We start from the raw sequence: 20,107 nt of genomic DNA, 5'->3' as shown, positions 1-20,107 counted from the left end.
TCTCCGTCCACATGAATCCAACGCGTATGTATATATGTAGGCCTATATATGTATGTATGTATGTAGGCCTATATGTATGTATGTATGTATGTAGGCCTATATATGTATGTATGTATGTATGTATGTATGTAGGCCTATATATGTATGTATGTATGTATGTTTGTAGGCCTATATGTATGTATGTATGTATGTAGGCCTATATATGTATGTATGTATGTATGTATGTATGTATGTATTCATGTATGTATGTATATATGTAGGCCTATATATGTATGTATGTATGTATGTTTGTAGGCCTATATGTATGTATGTATGTAGGCCTATATATGTATGTATGTATGTATGTTTGTAGGACTATATGTATGTATGTATGTATGTAGGCCTATATATGTACGTATGTATGTATGTATGTATTCATGTATGTATGTATATATGTAGGCCTATATATGTATGTATGTATGTAGGCCTATATGTATGTATGTATGTATGTATGTATGTATGTATGTATGTATGTTTGTATGCATTTATGTATGTATGTATGTAGGCCTATATATGTATGTATGTATGTATGTATGTATGTAGGCCTATATGTATGTATGTATGTATGTATGTATGTATGTTTGTATGCATTTGTGTATGTATGTATGTATGTATGCCTATATATGTATGTATGTATGTATGTATGTATGTATGTATGTATGTAGGCCTATATATGTATGTATGTATGTATGTTTGTAGGACTATATGTATGTATGTATGTATGTATGTAGGCCTATATATGTATGTATGTATGTATGTATGTATGTATGTTTGTAGGACTATATGTATGTATGTATGTAGGCCTATATATGTACGTATGTATGTATGTATGTATTCATGTACGTATGTATATATGTATGTATGTATGTAGACCTATATATGTATGTATGTATGCCTATATATGTATGTATGTATGTATGTATGTAGGCCTATATGTATGTATGTATGTAGGCCTATATATGTATGTATGTACGTATGTATGTATGTATGTATTCATGTACGTATGTATATATGTAGGCCTATATATGTATGTATGTAGGCCTATATGTATGTATGTATGTATTCATGTACGTATGTATATATGTAGGCCTATATATGTATGTATGTAGGCCTATATGTATGTATGTATGTTTGTATGCATTTATGTATGTATGTATGTATGTATGTATGTATGTAGGCCTATATATGTATGTATGTATGTATGTATGTATGTATGTATGTAGGCCTATATATGTATGTATGTTTGTAGGCCTATATGTATGTATGTATGTAGGCCTATGTATGTATGTATGTATGTAGGCCTATATATGTATGTATGTATGTAGGCCTATATATGTATGTATGTATGTATGTATGTAGGCCTATATATGTATGTATGTATGTATGTATGTATGTTTGTAGGACTATATGTATGTATGTATGTATGTATGTATGTAGGCCTATATATGTATGTAGGCTTATATATGTATGTATGTATGTATGTATGTAGGCCTATATATGTAAGTATGTATGTTTGTAGGACTATATGTATGTATGTATGTATGTATGTATGTAGGCCTATATATGTATGTATGTATGTATGTATGTAGGCCTATATATGTATGTATGTATGTATGTAGGCCTATATATGTATGTTAAAACCTACCTGACAATAAACCTGATAGTGTTTCTGCTCCATCTGTCTCCATAAAGTCATGTGCAGGTATGCTGCTACTTCCCTGTAGGTGGCGCGTTATTGACGGTGTTGCCATTGGATGATGTCGCTCGGAGGAGGAGACCCCGCGGCAGTTAGCGCTTGATTGACGTCGAAGAAGAAAAAGAACACAAGATCGGATTACAAGATGGCGGTCTGTGGACGTTAGCAAGAAGGCCGTTAGAGTTGTTGGGTTCTCTGTGAATTTCACTGTTTGATAAGAGGCCTTCTGTTGACTTGTTTCACGTCGTGAACGTAATATGTTTATGAAATAGCTAGCGATACACGTCACTGCTGTTGGGAACTTGACTAAGACGTGCATGTTTTATAACATGCGGGTGGAAACCGAGTTAACAGGTCGAGGCTAGGAGGCTAGGAGGGTAGGAGGCTAGGAGGGTAGAACACAGCAGACGGGCTGAGCTGATAGCTTGTTAGCAGCCTGCTAGCCTGCTAGCCTGCTAGCTCCGACTCGGTTCACCATGTCGGACACTCGGCGGCGAGTGAAAGTCTATACGCTAAATGAAGACCGGCAGTGGGACGATCGGGGTACCGGACACGTTTCGTCTACGTTTGTTGAACGACTGAAGGGAATCTCGCTATTAGTTCGGGCCGAATCAGACGGTAAGTTCCCAGTTAGCATAGCCACAGTGATGTTCCGTTGGCTAGCGTTAGCTAGCGTTAGCACGCTAACTTAATACTTCAGTTGGCCAGTATGTAGAGCTACGTGGTTCACTTCTTGGGGTTGCTTCTTTGACTTTGTTGCAGCGTTTGTAGCCAGTGGTTTGAGTGTGTGGGAACAAGCAGTACTATCACTGCTCCTAGATACAAGTCCATCATGTATTGAGTAGCTGGTGCTAGCAGGCTCGTTAGTTTAGCAGGCTACGTGATCTCAGTAGCATGGGGGGTGGGGGCGGGGGGCCTTCAAAGTCTAGTCTGAAATTCACAAACTTGTTTTTGCTCAGGATAGTAAAACAGTGTGGGTCTACGCACAGATCTCCTCCAAAACATAAATCCCACTGGAATAGGCTAGCGATAGTGAGCCCATCTGTTGTTAGCTTTAACTTCGTCTTTTTGGAACATTGTTTTATTCAGCGTTTCACTTTGTCTACTCAGCGTTACATGCTCTCTGACTGCCAGGCACATTAATTGGCCTTAACCTTCAAGAATTGGTTACCTTATCATGTGATAATCTTTGTTGTGATCATTCACACTAGCTCGGAATTGAAAAGTTAACTAAGTCTTTGTGTTTTAGGATCTCTACTATTGGAGTCGAAGATAAGCCCGAATACTGCATATCAGAAACAACAGGTAAGAAGAGATCTGAGTCTGGATCAGCTACAAAAGACATGCACATGCATACCTCAGTATTTTCAAAGTTAGAGTGTGGAAATGTAACAATTTCAACATTGAGACTTGTTGATGGACAATTAACTACTACCATGATGCAGTGCAGACAATGGGAATTCAGTATCTGGAGAGTGTAAACCTGGAAACAAGCAATAGGCAGGTCACATCAGTATTTACAATACCAGCATGTTTTTCATCATGTTAACTATCAGTACCATGAATTTGTAACACACATGCCATATGATTTGAGATAATATATGTGATTGTAGACAAAGAAATCACATTCATCATTTTAAAGGACATTTAAAATGCATAAAAGTGCTTGTATACGTGTTGCTAATATGTGAGGTCTCCCTCTTTTTGTAATGTGTTTTGAGAATGTTACCTTTGTGTGTGAGCGCATGCAACCATGTTCTGTGAATATGGTGAGCATTTGTATACAGTTTAATGTTTCTTTCTCCTCCTTCCAGGACACACTGATTGTCTGGTCGGAAGCAGATAATTATGACCTTGCCCTAAGTTTCCAGGAAAAAGCAGGCTGTGATGAGATATGGGAGAAGATTTGCCAGGTAAAGTCAATCCAGTTATACCAAGTTTTGTGCTTTTAAAACATTTGTTTACCGAGGAGTACACAAACGGGAGTGGTGCCAGTTTGCTGCTGCTGAAATTCTATTGACACCACCACTCAGGGCAAGAGGTAGTACATTGCTATTTTTAGTTTAATTCTTCACTTCACATAAGCCATCAGGACTCTGAACTCATCCCTACACACACACCACTGACATGCTTAACCATGATTGTCTGCTGTTGTCCATTTATGTATTTGTATTTACGGATCTGTTTGCAGAGTCTACATACTGTATTGAAAACAAATTCCACCAGGCTTGGTTTTGTGGCTAATATACAAATTAATCTAATCTACCAACTATTTATTTCCCAGGTTCAAGGCAAGGACCCTGCCCTGGACATCACGCAGGACCCCATTGATGAGTCGGAGGAGGAGCGCTTCGAGGAGATTCCAGAGACAAGCCACCTGGTGGAGCTTCCTCCTTGCGAGCTAAGCCGACTGGAGGAGATCGCTGATCTGGTTACCTCTGTCCTGTCTTCGCCCATCCGGAGGGAAAAACTCGCCCTGGCCCTGATGAGCGAGGGCTACATCAAGAAACTCCTGGGTCTTTTCAGAGTATGCGAGGACCTGGACAACAGAGAAGGTCTACATCACCTCTATGAGATTGTCCGAGGTGTCTTGTTCCTCAATAAAGCGGCCCTCTTTGAGGTGATGTTCTCTGATGACTGTATCATGGATGTGGTGGGCTGCCTTGAATATGACCCAGCGCTTGTTCAGCCTAAACGGCATCGGGAATTCTTGACCAAGACAGCTAAGTTTAAGGAGGTGATCCCTATCACGGACTCTGAGCTGCGTCAGAAGATCCACCAGACCTACCGGGTGCAGTACATCCAGGACATCATCCTGCCCACGCCATCTGTTTTTGAGGAGAACTTCCTGTCCACACTCACGTCCTTCATCTTCTTCAACAAGGTGGAGATTGTCAGTATGTTACAGGTAAGGATCCAAACCAGGTAACTTATATCACTTTAAGGCACAATTCATCAACAAGCCATTGTCAAATGGGTCTCTCTATACCAAATTTAATTTCCAGTTGAACAGGTTGCAGTTGAATATTATTGCATGTACAGTATTTTAGTCTATAATCAATTGTCCCTGACTGACGTTTGTTTGACAGGTGTAAGGGAACCTGTCCCCCCTGTGGTTCCAGACAATAACAAAGCTCAGACTTTATGATAAATTAATAACTGTATTTTCATAAATTGAAATGGATAAGGATTGTGATAATCTACCTGTACTAAGGCTGGACGATATGGAGAAAATCAAATATCAGAATATTTTTGACAAAATATCTCAATCGATAATTTAGGGCCAGGGGTATAAAGTGTGTTTGGGGGACAATGCCCTCTTCCCCACTTCCTACCCCCCTACTTCCAGCGCCTTTGCTTGGACAACACCCATCTTCTAACTCTGCCTTCATATTGACCTCAACTACATACCTGTAAAGTTTTGTGTCTGCATCTTGCACGGTTGCACTGTTGCACTATCGCCATGACAAAATCTGTTGGCAGAAATATAAACACCTAGCAAAGCACTCCATAAAGCTTTTGTGGTAGTTCCCGATACAGTAGGCATCTCAAGGACCACATTTTGCCATGTTGGCACACACACACCGACTCACAAGGTGAAAACAATACCAGCGTCGCTGTCACAGCTGGTAATGAAAACATTTTTGAAAGGTCTTTCAGTGAAGGTCCACTGTATTGCTTGTAAGTGGATTTTAATATGGAGCTTATGTGAGGCGGTAAATTGAAAATAATTTGCACCATACAATATTTTCATGTTTCAAACCGTAACTTACAGTCCATCCATTTTATATTCAAGTGTTCGCCATCCAATGATTGTATTTTAGAGCTAGTCATTCAGTGAATTTCTCTGTGTTGTTGGAATAACTCACCCTTTTTGATTCTTATTGCTGCAAAACATGAATACAAACTGTCCAGGATTCAGTTTTGTATTCCTCTTTTTTGTCTTTGTATTTTAGCCTGATGTCTTCAGTATCTTGATTTCTTAACCCTGTTTTTCATGTGCCACAGGAGGATGAGAAGTTCCTAACAGAGGTCTTTGCACAGCTCACAGATGAAGCCACAGAGGACAGTAAAAGGAGAGAGCTTGTAAGTGATGTTAGCTTTCATTGCTCAGTATTACTGTTCTTGTTATATGGATTCATTCTGCTCTGTATAATGCCATTTCTTTCACAAGGGTTAAATATTTACTGCACAGTTTTCCATATTGTTTTTTTTACGAATTACCTCTTTGTCTATTGGCTTGTAATACAACAATGTTGGCAACATATTTTTTCATTCAACAGTGTAGGCTCTCATTGAGAGTGAAATAGGAAATAATTCCTTCATTGGTCCATTCACTTGTCATTTAATCAACTTTTGAAAAGCTTCACATCCTGGAATGGAGAAGATGACTGTGTTTGAGACCAGAAATAAATTCTCCCACTGCTGTACAATATGACCAATGAAACAATGCTTGGGGGTGGTATTTTTGTCATTGACCCTTGTTTTAATTGTCTAATGCTGATCAACCATTGCATCTGTTTTTTCCCTCTCTACTCCTCAGGTGAACTTTGTCAAGGAATTCTGTGCTTTTTCACAAACGTTGCAACCACAAAACAGGGACGCTTTCTTCAAAACTCTGGCAAATCTAGGCATTTTACCTGCTCTTGAAATAGTCATGGTATGTTCTGGCTGTTATGTGATTTTGCTGTTAATGAAACAGTTCCTTGGTTTAACATACTCCATATTAGTATTTTGTCTATGAATGGGTAAACCGTTTATTGTGTAGAATTGTCTCTTTGTTCTGGGCTTTAAATCGTTTTTCTCCTGTTCAGGGAATGGATGACCTGCAGGTGAGGGCAGCAGCTACAGACATCTTCTCTTACCTGGTGGAATTCAGCCCCTCCATGGTCAGGGAGTTTGTCATGCAGGAACCACAGCAGACAGACGACGTAAGCTTCTACACATCACGCTCAACAAGCTCGCTTGCACTTTTTAGATGCTAGGGAGTAGTTAAGTTCACCCCAGGATTGCATTTATAAAATTCTACATCTTTCAAAAAGTTTTATGTAGCACAGCATTATTGTGACAAAAGTAATAGTTGAACAGAATATTTAAATGATGTATTGTGCTCAAGATGGGTGAGTGATGTACAAACATAGCCTGACTTGTACAGTATTTCCCTCATGCAATTTTTATAGCTTTGTGCTGCATCAAGTTTACATACAATCCATGTGCAGAAATAACTGCACATGGCAAAAAGCTTTCCAAATGAAAACCTAAATGTGCACGTAAAGCCTTACAGGCCCTTAGAGCAGTGCTCCTTCCGAGGACTTGGCAATCGAGGTGAACTCTAAATATCAAATAAGCCTTTTATACCCATGTGATTGTGAGCATTTTGCTTTACTCCAGTCTATGAGATATACAGTGGAGTAAAATGCAGACCTGCCAACCTGTACGCATTTTGACATGAAAGTACGCTGGTACGAGTTGTAACTTAAAGCTAAGCTAAAAGAGGCCATTTGTCTTTTTTTGTGTGTTGTCACAATACTGGAATTTCTAACTTTGATACAATACCTTGAAAAATAATGATGTTCGATGCCATTTTCAATACCACAGGGAAAAATTGACAACATTGAGGACATATATTTTAAGAATTTTATTAAAAGATAAATAGCATTGTGTGTGCCCAACTCGCTGTGGGAGAGAACAGACAGCAGAAAGCGCCGCTGATACCAGTGTATCAATACCGCAGAAAATGAGTATTGAAACAGCTTCAAATATTCAGTATTGATGTATACAGTATATTGATACTTCTATATTTTTGACAACACTACTAAGTAATGGATAAGAAATATAGCCGAGCTATTCCAGAGAAACGGGGTGATTGTTCCTTCTCCTACCAATAAACAATGACCAATAATGGTTTACCTCAGACAATAGCTTTTAATCTCAGTCATGCCACACTGTGTGGACCTAGAAGCTGCTGCAGGAAGCCTCCCAAATTGGTAAAGTCCATGTATTTTTATTCATCTGTCCAATGTTCTCAGATAAGTCCGTTTTCTTGTGGGATAATATTGATGGGAAAATCCTAACTGCATGTTTGCAAATGATGTACTGTAATGCGTACGTACAGTGTTTCCCATTAACAATTGTGGCCCGCCTTAATGTAATTTGTCCCGCCACAGTTTCATAATGAACTGAAAATATCTTTACACCTCTCAATGGTTGAGCTGCGTGGCCCGTCACCAGGTGCATTTCCTCTGCGGCAGTGCGCCACGCCAGGCTCGAACTTAAGGGCGTCCCGTTGTCCCGGGGCCGGAAAAAATAAGATCGGGGAGGATGAAAATTAAATTCGAGAAGAATTTGGGATGAGAGTTGAAAGAAAAATACCCATTACATTAGAACGAACGGAGATGAATATTACTGCACGTTTGCTTTGTGTAGCGCGCCGTTATCATTAATCCATGACAACATCCGACCCAATCCGTCCCGTACGTACACACACGGCACATACCTGTGACTACTCCCAAGTCAGTGAGGTAAACGTTCTAGTATTAACGTTACCAGTTAGCTAACGTTAGACTGTCTGATGTTAACGGTAACTTCACAGTTAACGCTCGCTAACGAGTCAGCAGCCGACGTTTGCATTTACAGTGAGTGAGCTGATTATAATGTTACGTTAACTATGAGGAGTCAAAACTCTGCAACAGCTGAAATCATGTGTCTAATGTTAACCACTTATTTACTTACTTACTCCTCTTTTGTCCCCTATGGGTAATAAGGCTGCAATGAGATCTCTCCGTGGCAACATGCTGCGTCTCACCCCACGACGGAAGCATCTTGTCCAACAGCTCCACCCACTTTAGGATGTGCAGCTAGCAGAGCCGGTTCTAGCTTTTTGGGGGCCATATACAAAATCTTGTTTATTGACCAAATGCTACGTTTTACACATAGAACCTTTTTAAATTTAATTTAGCTGCATTGTTAACATCAAAATCAAAACAAACATGCAAATTATAAATAAAAAAACAGACAAAAAATAGAATTACTCTATAAAATAAAAAAGTTTGATCTACTAGTTATCGACGAGGCCCTCTTGTGTTTTACTTCCACTTCTATACATAAAAGAAGCGGAGCCTGTCTAGTTCAGGGAATCCACTATCTTTCTTTGAAATACATTTCCTTCCAGTAGGGTTAGGGTTACTTTACTGTCATGCAGAGTTTTTGTTGATTTTCCCTTTTAATCTGAATACACTATTAGACCGAAACTGCATTGTTTTGACTGTATCTCCTTCTTCTGCTGTGTGTTTCCTTGTGTTTACAGGACGTTCTGCTGATAAATGTTGTGATCAAGCAGATGATTTGTGACTCTGACCCAGAGTTAGGAGGGGCTGTCCAGCTGATGGGTCTGCTCAGGACGCTCATAGACCCTGAGAACATGCTGGCTTCCACCAATGTAAGCACAAGAAGTTCAATAAAATTACGTATTGATGGCCAGGGTTATATTTTACATTATATTTCCCTTAAAGCTGAAGAAGGTGAGATTGGAGCAAATATGAAAAAAGAAAATATATATAATATATATAAATATAAATATATAAAACGATCGCTATATCGTGACAGTAGTACATGAAACAGGTAACCTGAAAAAAATCATGTTCCTCTGTGTCCTCCGGTGCTCCTAACGGCATCTGCAAGATTTCACAGACCGGAGGAAAACATGCAGTAAGAGCTGATCTGAGGTCTGCTGTCCATCTGCTGTCTATGAGAGCCAGCTGTCAATCACTCGCCAACTCTGATCAAACGGTCAAACTAGGCAGCGCTGATCAAATATGAATCAATATTCTGTTACGTTAATGTCTATTTCTCTCCTCAGATGTTCTCAGAATCATCTTGTAGTGTAGTGTTCAGCTGTAAAATGAGAAAGTTTGTGACGCTGCCGCCATTGTGAAATCTGGTGAAGGAATGCCATGTTTTTTCAGATGCACTGTGGCCAACTGGTAAATTGCAAACCCCTGTTTGCTATGTTCAACACTAAAACATTAACAGCACTTATCAAATCTTCTTGTCATTTGATTCCTTTTAGAAAACTGAGAAGACAGAGTTTCTGAGTTTCTTCTACAAGTACTGCATGCATGTCCTGACTGCTCCTCTGCTGGCCAACACTGCTCGTGACAAAAATTCAAAAGGTGAGCTGGGGACAGAGGCGTCCCATAAACTGAGCTGGAGTGTTTCAGACTGTAAGATAAACAGAGAATTTGACTGATTATTCTGTGTCATGGCCTTACAGATCTGCAGGAGGGATCAGCTAAGATCAACCCGGTCTGTCCAGGTGAGTGTTACGTAACTCAACATCAACCACGAACCTCCCAACTGTCAAAAACCTGTTCATGTCAGAGTTTACTGGAAATGATTAGTCTTAGATCATAGTTATAGTAACATTACATTTTAATTCAGTTTTTCTTTCACCTGCACCCACCAGAAAAGGATGAAATAAATGACCAAGTACTTCTTCATAATAGCTTAAAGGTCCCATATTGTAGAGAGGGAGATTTCCTTGTCTTTTTTTTTCTTTTTAATAAAGCAGGTCTAAGTGCTATAAATACTGTGAAAATATCAAAATGCTCTATCCACGGAGAAATGCACACACCCTGTATCCAGAAACTGTGCCTTTTAAACACATTTTTAATCCAAATTTTCGTACGGTTGTGATTTCACAACTGTACAGTCACTGGTAGAATTTCAGCTAAACTCTGTGTCACCCAGTGAGTCCCCATCTGCAGTGACGCTGTGAAGACGGTGACAGCGCAGATGCGGAAGAACGGAAATACTAACCAATCAGAGCAGACTGGTCTTTTTTGGGAGGAGGTCTTAAAGAGACAGACACTAAAACGGAGTATTTCAGACAGAGGGTGAACACGGATATTCAGAAAGACAGTCTGAGAAAGATAATGTTTTTGAATATTGAAGCAACATGTTCTAGTAGAAACCCAAAATAGAAGTATGAATCTGAAAAGGAGCCCCCTTTAACTGATGATGTGGCTGTGATTTTCTGCATCATATGAATAGTCCCAGAGCGGTAAAGCATTATAACTAGTTCTGTCAATCAATTAGAATATTTAATCGTGATTAATCACACATTTTTTTTCTGTTCAAAATGAAACCTCAAAGGGAGATTTTAATAGTCTTGTCAACATTGGAGTGGATAAATACTGTATGCTGCTTTATGCAAATGTATGTATACATTTATTATTGTAAATCAATTAGCAACACAAAACAATGACAGATATTGATCCAGAAACCCTCACAGGTACTGCATTTAGCATAAAACAATATGCTCCAATCATAACATGGCAAACTGCAGCCCAACAGGCAACAACAGCTGTCAGTGTGTCAGTGTGCTGACTTGACTATGACTTGCCCCAAACTGCATGTGATTATCATAAAGTGGGCATGTCTGTTAAGGGGAGACTCGTGGGTACCCGTGGGTACCCATAGAACCCATTTACATTCACTGATCTGGAGGTCAGAGGTCATGGGACCCCTTTGAACATGGCAATGCCAGTTTTTCCTTGGCAAAATTGAACGTATGTTTGGAGCGTTATTTAGCCTCCTTCCCGACAAGCTAGTATGACATGATTGTACCGATGGATTCCTTCTAGTTTCATATGATACCAGTATCTTCACTCTAGCTTTAAAACTGAGCCCGCTACAACCTCTGAAAGATTGGCGTCCCATCGAGGTAAATTTAATGCGTCAAAGAAATTAGTGGCGTAAAAAAATAATTTGCGTTAACTTTGACAGCCCTAATTATAACCAATGCTGTTTTGTTTAAAAGAACTTATACGATAATTGTATATTCTTGCATTTCACACTTGCTTTAAATTGAATAATTGAACATTATCAGGCTTGTAAGGAAACATGGCAGGACCGTAAAGTTTAGTCTGCAGCTTAATGTGAATTTTTGGAAATTTGCTTTGTTTTATTTTGTGTAGACAACTTCCAGACAGCTCAGCTCCTAGCACTGATCCTGGAGCTGCTGACCTTCTGTGTGGAGCACCACACCTATCACATCAAGACCTACATCATGAACAAAGACCTGCTCAGGAGAGTGCTGATGCTCATGAACTCAAAACACACCTTCCTTGCTCTTTGTAAGTTTCCACAGAGTTCCCGCACATGCACACTCCTTTCTGCTGCTTTCTCAATGAACACACTCACTAAGTTGTTGTCTGGTTTTGTCCAAGGTGCCCTGCGTTTCATGCGCAGGATCATTGGTCTGAAGGATGAGTACTACAACCGCTACATCATCAAAGGGAACCTGTTTGAGCCCGTCATCAATGCCCTGCTGGACAACGGCACCCGATACAACCTCCTCAACTCAGCCATCATAGAGCTCTTTGAGTTCATTAAAGTGGTGTGTAGACTCACAAAACATACCTTAAAGAGGACATATTCTGCTTTTGTGCTTTTTCCCTTTTTTTAGTGTGTTGTATAGTTTGTTTTGTGCATGTAAAAGGTCTGCAAAGTTATAAAGCCCATAGTCCATGCCAAAGGGAGTTATTCTCCCCTACAGACACTCTGCTCCTGAAACGCCTTGATTGAAGTCCTGCCTTTCTTCTGTAACAAGGTGATGTCACCAAGTAACACATTTGCATAACGGGTAGTTTGGCACGCCCTCAAACAAAGCTAGTTAGAGCGGAGCTGGAGCGGAGTCCAAAGAGATTGGTTCGTTGACCAATCACAACAGTGGGCCAGCTGACCAATCAGAGCAGACTGGGCTTTTCAGGAGGGCGGGGCAGGAGCTCAAACAGAGTGTTTCAGACAGAGGGTGAAAAGAGGTGCTGCAGCACAGCCGCTATGAGAAAAGAAGAAAAAAGTTTCTTAAGTATGCACCTGAAATATGCACATGTCCTCTTTAATTAAATGTGTTCATGTGGATGTGGCACTGAAAGTGGATTGATTGTGATTTTCCACCATTTCTTCTCTTTCCAGGAGGACGTCAAGTCTCTCATAGCTCACATTGTGGATAACTTCTACAAAGCACTTGAATCCATTGAGTACGTCCAGACCTTCAAGGGTCTGAAAGGCCGGTACGAGCAGGAAAAAGACAGGCAGAGTCAGAGACTCAACAGGTCAGTAGACTGATTCAACACACGTCAATTTTATTATGCCTTTTTAAAATATGTCCAGTTCCCACTGCTCCCCCATCCTTAAAGGAAACTGATTTATGGTTTGTAGATAACTGTACTTCATGAAGTAAATTTTCCCCTGTAGATATCGCAGAGATGCACGGTCGTTGGACGAGGATGAGGAGTTGTGGTTCAATGACGACGATGACGATGATGATGGAGAGGCTGTGGAGAAGAGCCGAATGGAGGACGACTTCTCTGACAGCTACGGCAAGTACATGGAAGCCAAAAAAGGTAAGCTGCTCTGGTATTGTTGTATGTATAGTTTCCCCCCAGATTGCAACAACCCTTAAGTTTGATACTCACAGTCTCTGTTACTGCAGGAGCTGCCAACGGAGCTAATGGTGCCAACAATAACGGGAAAGCTGCTGTCATCCCACCTGCCTCACCAGCCGTCACCCCAAACAACAGTTCAACTTCCTCTGTCAAGACAGTCGCTCTTCCTGCCACACCAGTAGTGAAGGTAATGACAAACTGACAAACTTATTTCTTCCTCGTGTAGAAATGAGAACTGATCATGATTGACAGACAGAACCTGCAGAAATCAGTGTTGAGAAATAGTGTTTTTTTGTTTTTTTTTAACTTTTCCTCTCCCCCTCTCATTTCATAGACCCGTTTTTGTCCTCTTTAGGGGGCTACAAGGGGTCTTTAGGAGGAGATAGCAGGTCAACAGTAGATGTCACATAGAAGTGGTGTACATCATCTGCATGCAACTCCGCGCTGTGTGTCGAATTGTTCTTGTCATTATTTAATGAATTAAAATAAATTGTGAAAGTGTATGAGCGTAGAACATGATGATAGAAGTATATGATGGCTATCCCCATGCTCACTTTTGTCTCGTAAGTTGTTGTAGTAATTTTTGGGTTGATATCATTTGTTACACAGATTTGGTGCTAAATTTAACCATTTTTTACCACTGGAGAATTGATAAAAATTATCAATAATCCCTCCAAAATCCCACAATAAGACACCAAGACGTTGAGGAACACTACATAAAAAGACATGCTGTATTTAGAGATTTCTGCAAGACTTCATTTTCCGTCAATAGGATGGCAAGCACTTGTGTTGTGTAAACTGCTAAAAAAAAACGTATTGTCAATGTAGTTAGGAAGCCATCCATCCTCTGAATGCTAGTAGGTCTCTAGTTTGATCCATCCATCCTCTGAATGCTAGTAGGTCTCTAGTTTGATCCATCCATCCTCTGAATGCTAGTAGGTCTCTAGTTTGATCCATCCATCCTCTGAATGCTCTAGGTCTCTAGTTTGATCCATCCATCCTCTGAATGCTCTAGGTCTCTAGTTTGATCCATCCATCCTCTGAATGCTCTAGGTCTCTAGTTTGATCCATCCATCCTCTCAATGCTCTAGGTCTCTAGTTTGATCCATCCATCCTCTGAATGCTCTAGGTCTCTAGTCTGATCCATCCATCCTCTGAATGCTAGTAGGTCTCTAGTTTGATCCATCCATCCTCTGAATGCTCTAGGTCTCTAGTTTGATCCATCCATCCTCTGAATGCTAGTAGGTCTCTAGTTTGATCCATCCATCCTCTGAATGCTCTAGGTCTCTAGTTTGATCCATCCATCCTCTGAATGCTCTAGGTCTCTAGTTTGATCCATCCATCCTCTGAATGCTCTAGGTCTCTAGTTTGATCCATCCATCCTCTCAATGCTCTAGGTCTCTAGTTTGATCCATCCATCCTCTGAATGCTCTAGGTCTCTAGTCTGATCCATCCATCCTCTGAATGCTCTAGGTCTCTAGTTTGATCTATCCATCCTCTGAATGCTCTAGGTCTCTAGTTTGATCCATCCATCCTCTGAATGCTCTAGGTCTCTAGTTTGTGGCTGTAAAGTTTCATGAGGCTGTGATTATCCTAGAGGTCACCACAGGTCATTTTATATAGTGAGCTCAAGTTTAAAAAAATGGTCTCACTAAAATGAAATGTCTCCTATGGGGACTAACATCATCACACATGAATACAGTTGGGCTCATTGGATCCACCTGAGTCTCAGCTTTACAGTAATACCCAGAATATATAATTCTAAGACTGTTTAGGGACCCCAGTATACAGAAATATTCAAATACATCATTTTAGAATAGGCGAAGATAACACATTTGTACTGCATTAAAAAAAACTGCATGTGATTATCATAGTGGGCATGTCTGTAAAGGGGAGACTCGTGGGTACCCATAGAACCCATTTACATTCACTGATCTGGAGGTCAGAAATAGGGATGTTAATAATTAACCGTTAATCGACATTAAGCATTTTAACCGATTAACGCTTGTCGGTTAAAATAAATATTAATAATTGATTAAAAAGCTGAGCAAAACTCAGAGGAGCTGCTCGTCACTCTAAGGAGAAATGGCCTAGCAGACAGAGTATGGTTACGCCGGGCAGACAGAGTATGGTTACGCCGGGCAGACGGACAGGGCTGGACTGGGACAAAAAATCGTCTCTGGCATTTTGGCCCAGACCAGCCCCATGACCAGACATTTGTGCTGTGTGTACCACGTTTTGTTGAAGGCTCTGTTCAACGAAATCCCTTCAAATGTGGTTGTTGTGTATACTTGCTAATCTTCAGAACTCAAAAAAAGTGCGGATTTCAAAACCAAAGTGGGGGATCTGGGGGTTGTCCCCCAGAAAAAGAGTTTCAGAGACTTTGTTTCCTGAATTCTAGTGACTTTAAAACAATGAAAATAACAAAATAATAAGTACACTGCAACAGCATTTTTATGTTAAACTTCTAATTTTACCTTTAAATCTCAGGAAAGAAAATGAATAATTCGCCCCTCTGGCATAAACTTTGCGTGTGAATATCTAGCATAAACTAATATTCATCAGTTATAATTCTTTTTTTTTGCCCCTGCTGTCCCTTTTTAGGATTATACATGCTGTACATTGTCAGGAACAGGTTAAAAAAAACTAAATTTGACATAAATTGCCCTTGGCTTGGCAAGTATGCTGTTTTGGCCCATCTGCCAGATACTGGGATATGTCTGGGAGGGAAAAGGGATTCAGTTATAAAACTGAGTGATACATGGTTGTTAATTTATAACTTACACTGCATTAAGTCACAATATCAATGATGCTGAATTCCTTATTAAAACATGTTGTGAACTTCAGATGGGTCTCATACAGTATATCAGTAATACATTAGATCATCATTAATGTTTGTTGAGTCTTATCGGACCTATCACATTCAGACTCTGATGGAGGTGGCACTTGGGGGTGGCCGGTTCCATCCCCGGCTTCACTTTTGCCCCATCCCTGGCAGACACACATAAGCAGACAGACACAGAGAGACAGATGGATAGTAAACAGTGGAGGATCAGAAGAAGCAGAGAAATGTGCTTCTGATGTGGGCTAGGCTTCAGCTCGTGCAGAGATTAATAGCGTGGCGCTTCAGTTCACTACGGAAACGCACGCAGCGCAAATCCGCTGGCGCTGCGCCGTTATGTATCTCCATTATGAATCTCCTAGTGACCTGATATGGAGAGGGCAGAGGAGATCCGGCAGCTTGTGAGAAGCTCCAGTATGCATGGAAAAGTCACGGTACGCCAGAGTAAAATGAGTAAAATAGTGCGTACCGCTACCTACTACCTACTGCTCATCTCTCATGACATATGTTGAGCCAGGCAGCCCAGAACTGCTTACCGCAAACTCTACACTCCCTCCCTCATCTCTCTCTCTCTCCTCCTCACTGTGGCCGCTCGGCACAGAGCGATTGGGCCAGCCCAGTGGCAATTAAGGAAAAGAAAAAAGGACGTCGGCCCACCGGGAAAACGCCCGGTATGCCAGATGGCCAGTCCAGCCCTGCAGACCGAGTATGGTTACGCCGGGCAGACACAGCTGAAAACCTGCTGAACTCAACTAAATGGTGGTGGTGGAGACCTTTACTGGGAAAGTGTCTGCCTGTCAGCAACACTACACGCAGCACCATGGCTGCTACAGTAACGCTCCCGGACGGGTGAACTGGGGACTCAGTTATCTGTTGTGCTCATACACTGCAGCTGGCGCACCGCTGCATGCGAGGCACAAATCTTTTCAGTTAACGGTTCATAATTGGTTAACAGTAACGCTCGGTTAAGAGTTTTTTCAAAATTAGCATCCCTAGTCAGGGGTCAACGGACCCCTTTGAAAATGACCATGCTAGTTTTTCCTGACCAAAATGTAGCCTAACTTTGTAGTGTTATTTAACCTCTTTCCTGACATGTCAGCGTGTTTTAATACGTCCATGGTTGGTACCAATGGATTCCTTAGGTTTTCTGGTTTCATATGGTACCAGTTCAGCTCTAAAACTGATCCTGCTACAGCATCTGAAAAAAGTCAGGTCAGCTGAGGGCGCCCTAAAGGAGTGGAAGAGGTTCAAATGATTTAAGTTGCCTTGCTTGTGCTTCATATGTGGCCATTTTTGTCATTCTGTCTCTTCCTGTTTCTCTTAGACTGCTCTGGTTGGTTTGGTGGACTACCCTGACGATGAGGACGAAGAGGAAGAAGACGAGGAGGAGGAAGAGCAGTCTCCAAGGAAGCGGCCCCGTCTGAGCTCTTAAGGCTAATTGTCCTCTGTTTGGTCGTAGTGGACGGACACGGAGTCCCTCCCACCCTCCCTCCTCTGGTCGTCTCATCGGTCTTTGGCCTGCCTGTGCCACCTGTCAGTCTCACTGAGGAGACGGGCAAAGACGAGCTCCCACCTCACCCAGTCCCTCCTGATCTCTGCTGCTCTATTCTCCCTCCGTGGAAGGAGACGGAGAGCTTCTCTTTTGGAAAGAAAGACAAATCAGTCTGTTCCTTCAGCCTGTTGATTTTACCTCTTCCTTTTCACCTTCAGGAGATCCAAATATCTCCTTTCTTCCTCCTGAGGAGAAAGTCATTGACCCTTTACAAACTCACCCCTCCTCTCTTTCATAACACACTCCCAGTTCTGACCTCCTCCTGACCAACTTTCTCCTTCACGTCCACCATCTTACGTACCGACCAGAGAGGCTGCAGTGGAAGTACCAGTGCCAAGGCGGTTCCCAACTCTGCTCTGTTGCTATAGCAACAGTAGCAAGGAAGCTGCGGTACTACAGCAACCCCACAGGAACCGTCACGTCCTCATTTTGAACTCTCCCTTCCATCCTCCTCGAACCCGAACCAATGAGCTCCAGAGACAGAGGATGCCACAACACAACCAGCCAGTGTATGAACTGTTCAGCAGGCCAGTCAGGCTAGCAGGACTAGCCGTCATAGTTATAGAGAGCTTGACTGGCTGAAGCAGCGTGTGCCACCCTACCACACACCTGTTCACTTTTGTCTGGGCGAGAGGGATCTAGGCAACATAGAAGAATTAAACGAAATGTTGAGAGACGAGGGAGGTCACAAATGACAAAATGTACCAGGATGAAAACTCAGCAGCAATGGGGCTCAGATCCAGAGGAGCAGGACTCAAAACCTACTAAAGCCATGGCGTCAGTTTGGCCACGGCACACACACAACACACACGGGGTCTCACACACAGGACTGCGTTTGCCAGAAATCCTGAATTTCATGAATTTGTTAAAAAGTACTGTACAGATGTTTTTTTCTTTTTAATCATTTTTTCCCTGATCTGATTTTCAAAGGGGAGAGACACCTACCTACCTGTGTATTTTTGTTGTTGTTGCACAAAAGGTGGGGTCACTGTTCACCCTTTCAGTCCACTTAATTTGATTCAATGTAAAATGCAGAGAAGTTGCAAATGCTGGTTTTAAAAATAACGTATTAAAACTGCAGTAAAGTCATTTTTGCAGCCAACATTTCGAGGATGTCTGGATTTTTGTATTTTAGCGGATTTAAGAATTTAGTGGCCTCATTGCGATGCACACATAGCCCAGATTTAGTTTTAACTGGGTGACAAACCTGAGCTGTCGGTGTGCTTAGAGTAGATTTAGTGCACACGTTTCAGTAGGTTCAAGATTTGGCGCCCTTCTCTCAGACAGATCTCAGGTTCAGAGTTGAGAAACAAAAAGCTACCCGTCTGGTCTGTGCACTGTAACACTGCTAGTTGGTAAAACATCTCCCATTTCTTACTGAATGAAGAATGATTCTAGAGCTACGAGGGCCGTGAGGTGCCAGGGGCTTTATCCCAGTTTGAAGGTCCAGAATGATCCAGGTTTGGTTTGTGACATAAAACAACTCAAAATCAAGTTAAAAAATGAGTTCAAGGAAAACATTTTTTTACAGACTAATTCAAACTCCATTATTGGATGATCTGTATTTATTAGTTATGATTAAGATGATTTAACCCAGAGTTGACAAAGTGCTGTTTTAGAATCAAACGGTGTTTTTGAAGTGGAGTATTTCTGACACAACACACAGGTTTGACAACGTCACAAGGCAAAGAGACATTTTATGTCGGGTTGACACATTTCTCGTGTTGTATCTTCACCACAAGCACACTGAGGCAGATTGAAGGGAATCCAAATTTGCTGGAAATGCCAGATGACACAGACTTCTGTCTAAAACTTGTGAGTCGTGAGCGGCCGGGTAGGAGCACAAGTAAAACCATTATTACCAATGTGCTTTTCAGGAGTTCAGCAGTACACGAGCAGGCGAATTGTCTTTCTTCCTGTCTGTTAGCGTCATCCAACAATATGACTGTTTTGCTCCCCCTTGATGAATTTGTACCAAGTGCATTTACTACCACTATCCATTCTTAACATTTGTATGAATTTATTTGATAAGTTTTGAAATTAAATGTGACCCTGACATGGAACTTGTGAATCTAGCTTTGTTTGAATAATTTACTGATTTGGCAATTGGAGCTACAAAATTTTTAATTGATTCTGAATTAATCATTTGAGTCCAGATGGTTGTATTTGATCAACTCATCCCAAACTTGACTCTTAAGCAATTTTAGGTATTAGTTATTACTTATTATTACACGGATTTGTTGAATTCTTGATTCTGATTGGTCAATCAGTGTTCTACGATCTATTCCTTTCGTGCTATGTATAACAGACCGTTGCTATGTATAACAGCCCGTTGCTATGGGCGCAGCTCTGATGTCGGACTCTGGAGGACCGTTTTTTGTGTCAAATTATTGATTCCTTCAGTAAGTAGCTGTGTAATAAGCGGGGTAATGTACAGCTAGCGGGTCATTGTTGTGAAATGTACCGCATCACAACAACCGGCTCGCTGTAATCCCTTACGTGCAATACAATTTGTGCGATTTTGTACC

The 20,107-nt window shown here is 41.2% G+C and overlaps 1 protein-coding gene across 3 annotated transcripts; it reads left to right on the top strand.

The window, feature by feature from the left end:
* Positions 1-1,771: 1,771 nt before the first annotated feature.
* On the top strand, positions 1,772-19,642 carry ppp4r3b (protein phosphatase 4, regulatory subunit 3B). 3 transcript variants are annotated; one of them, XR_012595159.1, is made up of 16 exons: positions 1,772-2,353; positions 2,985-3,040; positions 3,550-3,648; positions 4,020-4,643; positions 5,744-5,821; positions 6,279-6,395; positions 6,550-6,666; positions 9,042-9,173; positions 9,804-9,906; positions 10,008-10,049; positions 11,713-11,871; positions 11,965-12,134; positions 12,713-12,852; positions 12,995-13,143; positions 13,233-14,046; positions 14,697-14,821. XR_012595159.1 is itself a non-coding variant. In XM_074645447.1 (16 exons), the coding sequence occupies exons 1-16, from the start codon at positions 2,212-2,214 to the stop codon at positions 17,457-17,459; spliced, it is 2,376 nt and encodes a 791-aa protein (XP_074501548.1). In that variant the 5' UTR covers positions 1,772-2,211; the 3' UTR covers positions 17,460-19,642. The 3 variants fall into 3 exon arrangements, 2 of the variants coding, with proteins under 2 accessions (XP_074501548.1, XP_074501547.1); XM_074645447.1 differs by lacking the exon at positions 14,697-14,821 and adding an exon at positions 17,352-19,642 and having other exon boundaries at positions 13,233-13,372; XM_074645446.1 differs by lacking the exon at positions 14,697-14,821 and adding an exon at positions 16,629-17,335 and having other exon boundaries at positions 13,233-13,372.
* Positions 19,643-20,107: the final 465 nt, after the last annotated feature.

This window comes from Sebastes fasciatus, chromosome 9 (assembly GCF_043250625.1).
Source record: "Sebastes fasciatus isolate fSebFas1 chromosome 9, fSebFas1.pri, whole genome shotgun sequence".
In the NCBI taxonomy this organism is placed as follows: Eukaryota; Metazoa; Chordata; class Actinopteri; order Perciformes; family Sebastidae; genus Sebastes; species Sebastes fasciatus.
Note: the sequence above shows the minus strand (reverse complement) of the source record. Positions and strands in the feature narration are given on the sequence as shown.

Bases quoted from the DNA above. Each gene is read 5' to 3' on its own strand.
- ppp4r3b (XM_074645446.1), top strand. From the start codon at position 2,212: ATGTCGGACACTCGGCGGCGAGTGAAAGTCTATACGCTAAATGAAGAC. The intron at 6,396-6,549 runs GTATGTTCTGGC...TCTCCTGTTCAG, and splicing joins CTGCTCTTGAAATAGTCATG to GGAATGGATGACCTGCAGGT. The intron at 12,135-12,712 runs GTGTGTAGACTC...TTCTCTTTCCAG, and splicing joins TCTTTGAGTTCATTAAAGTG to GAGGACGTCAAGTCTCTCAT.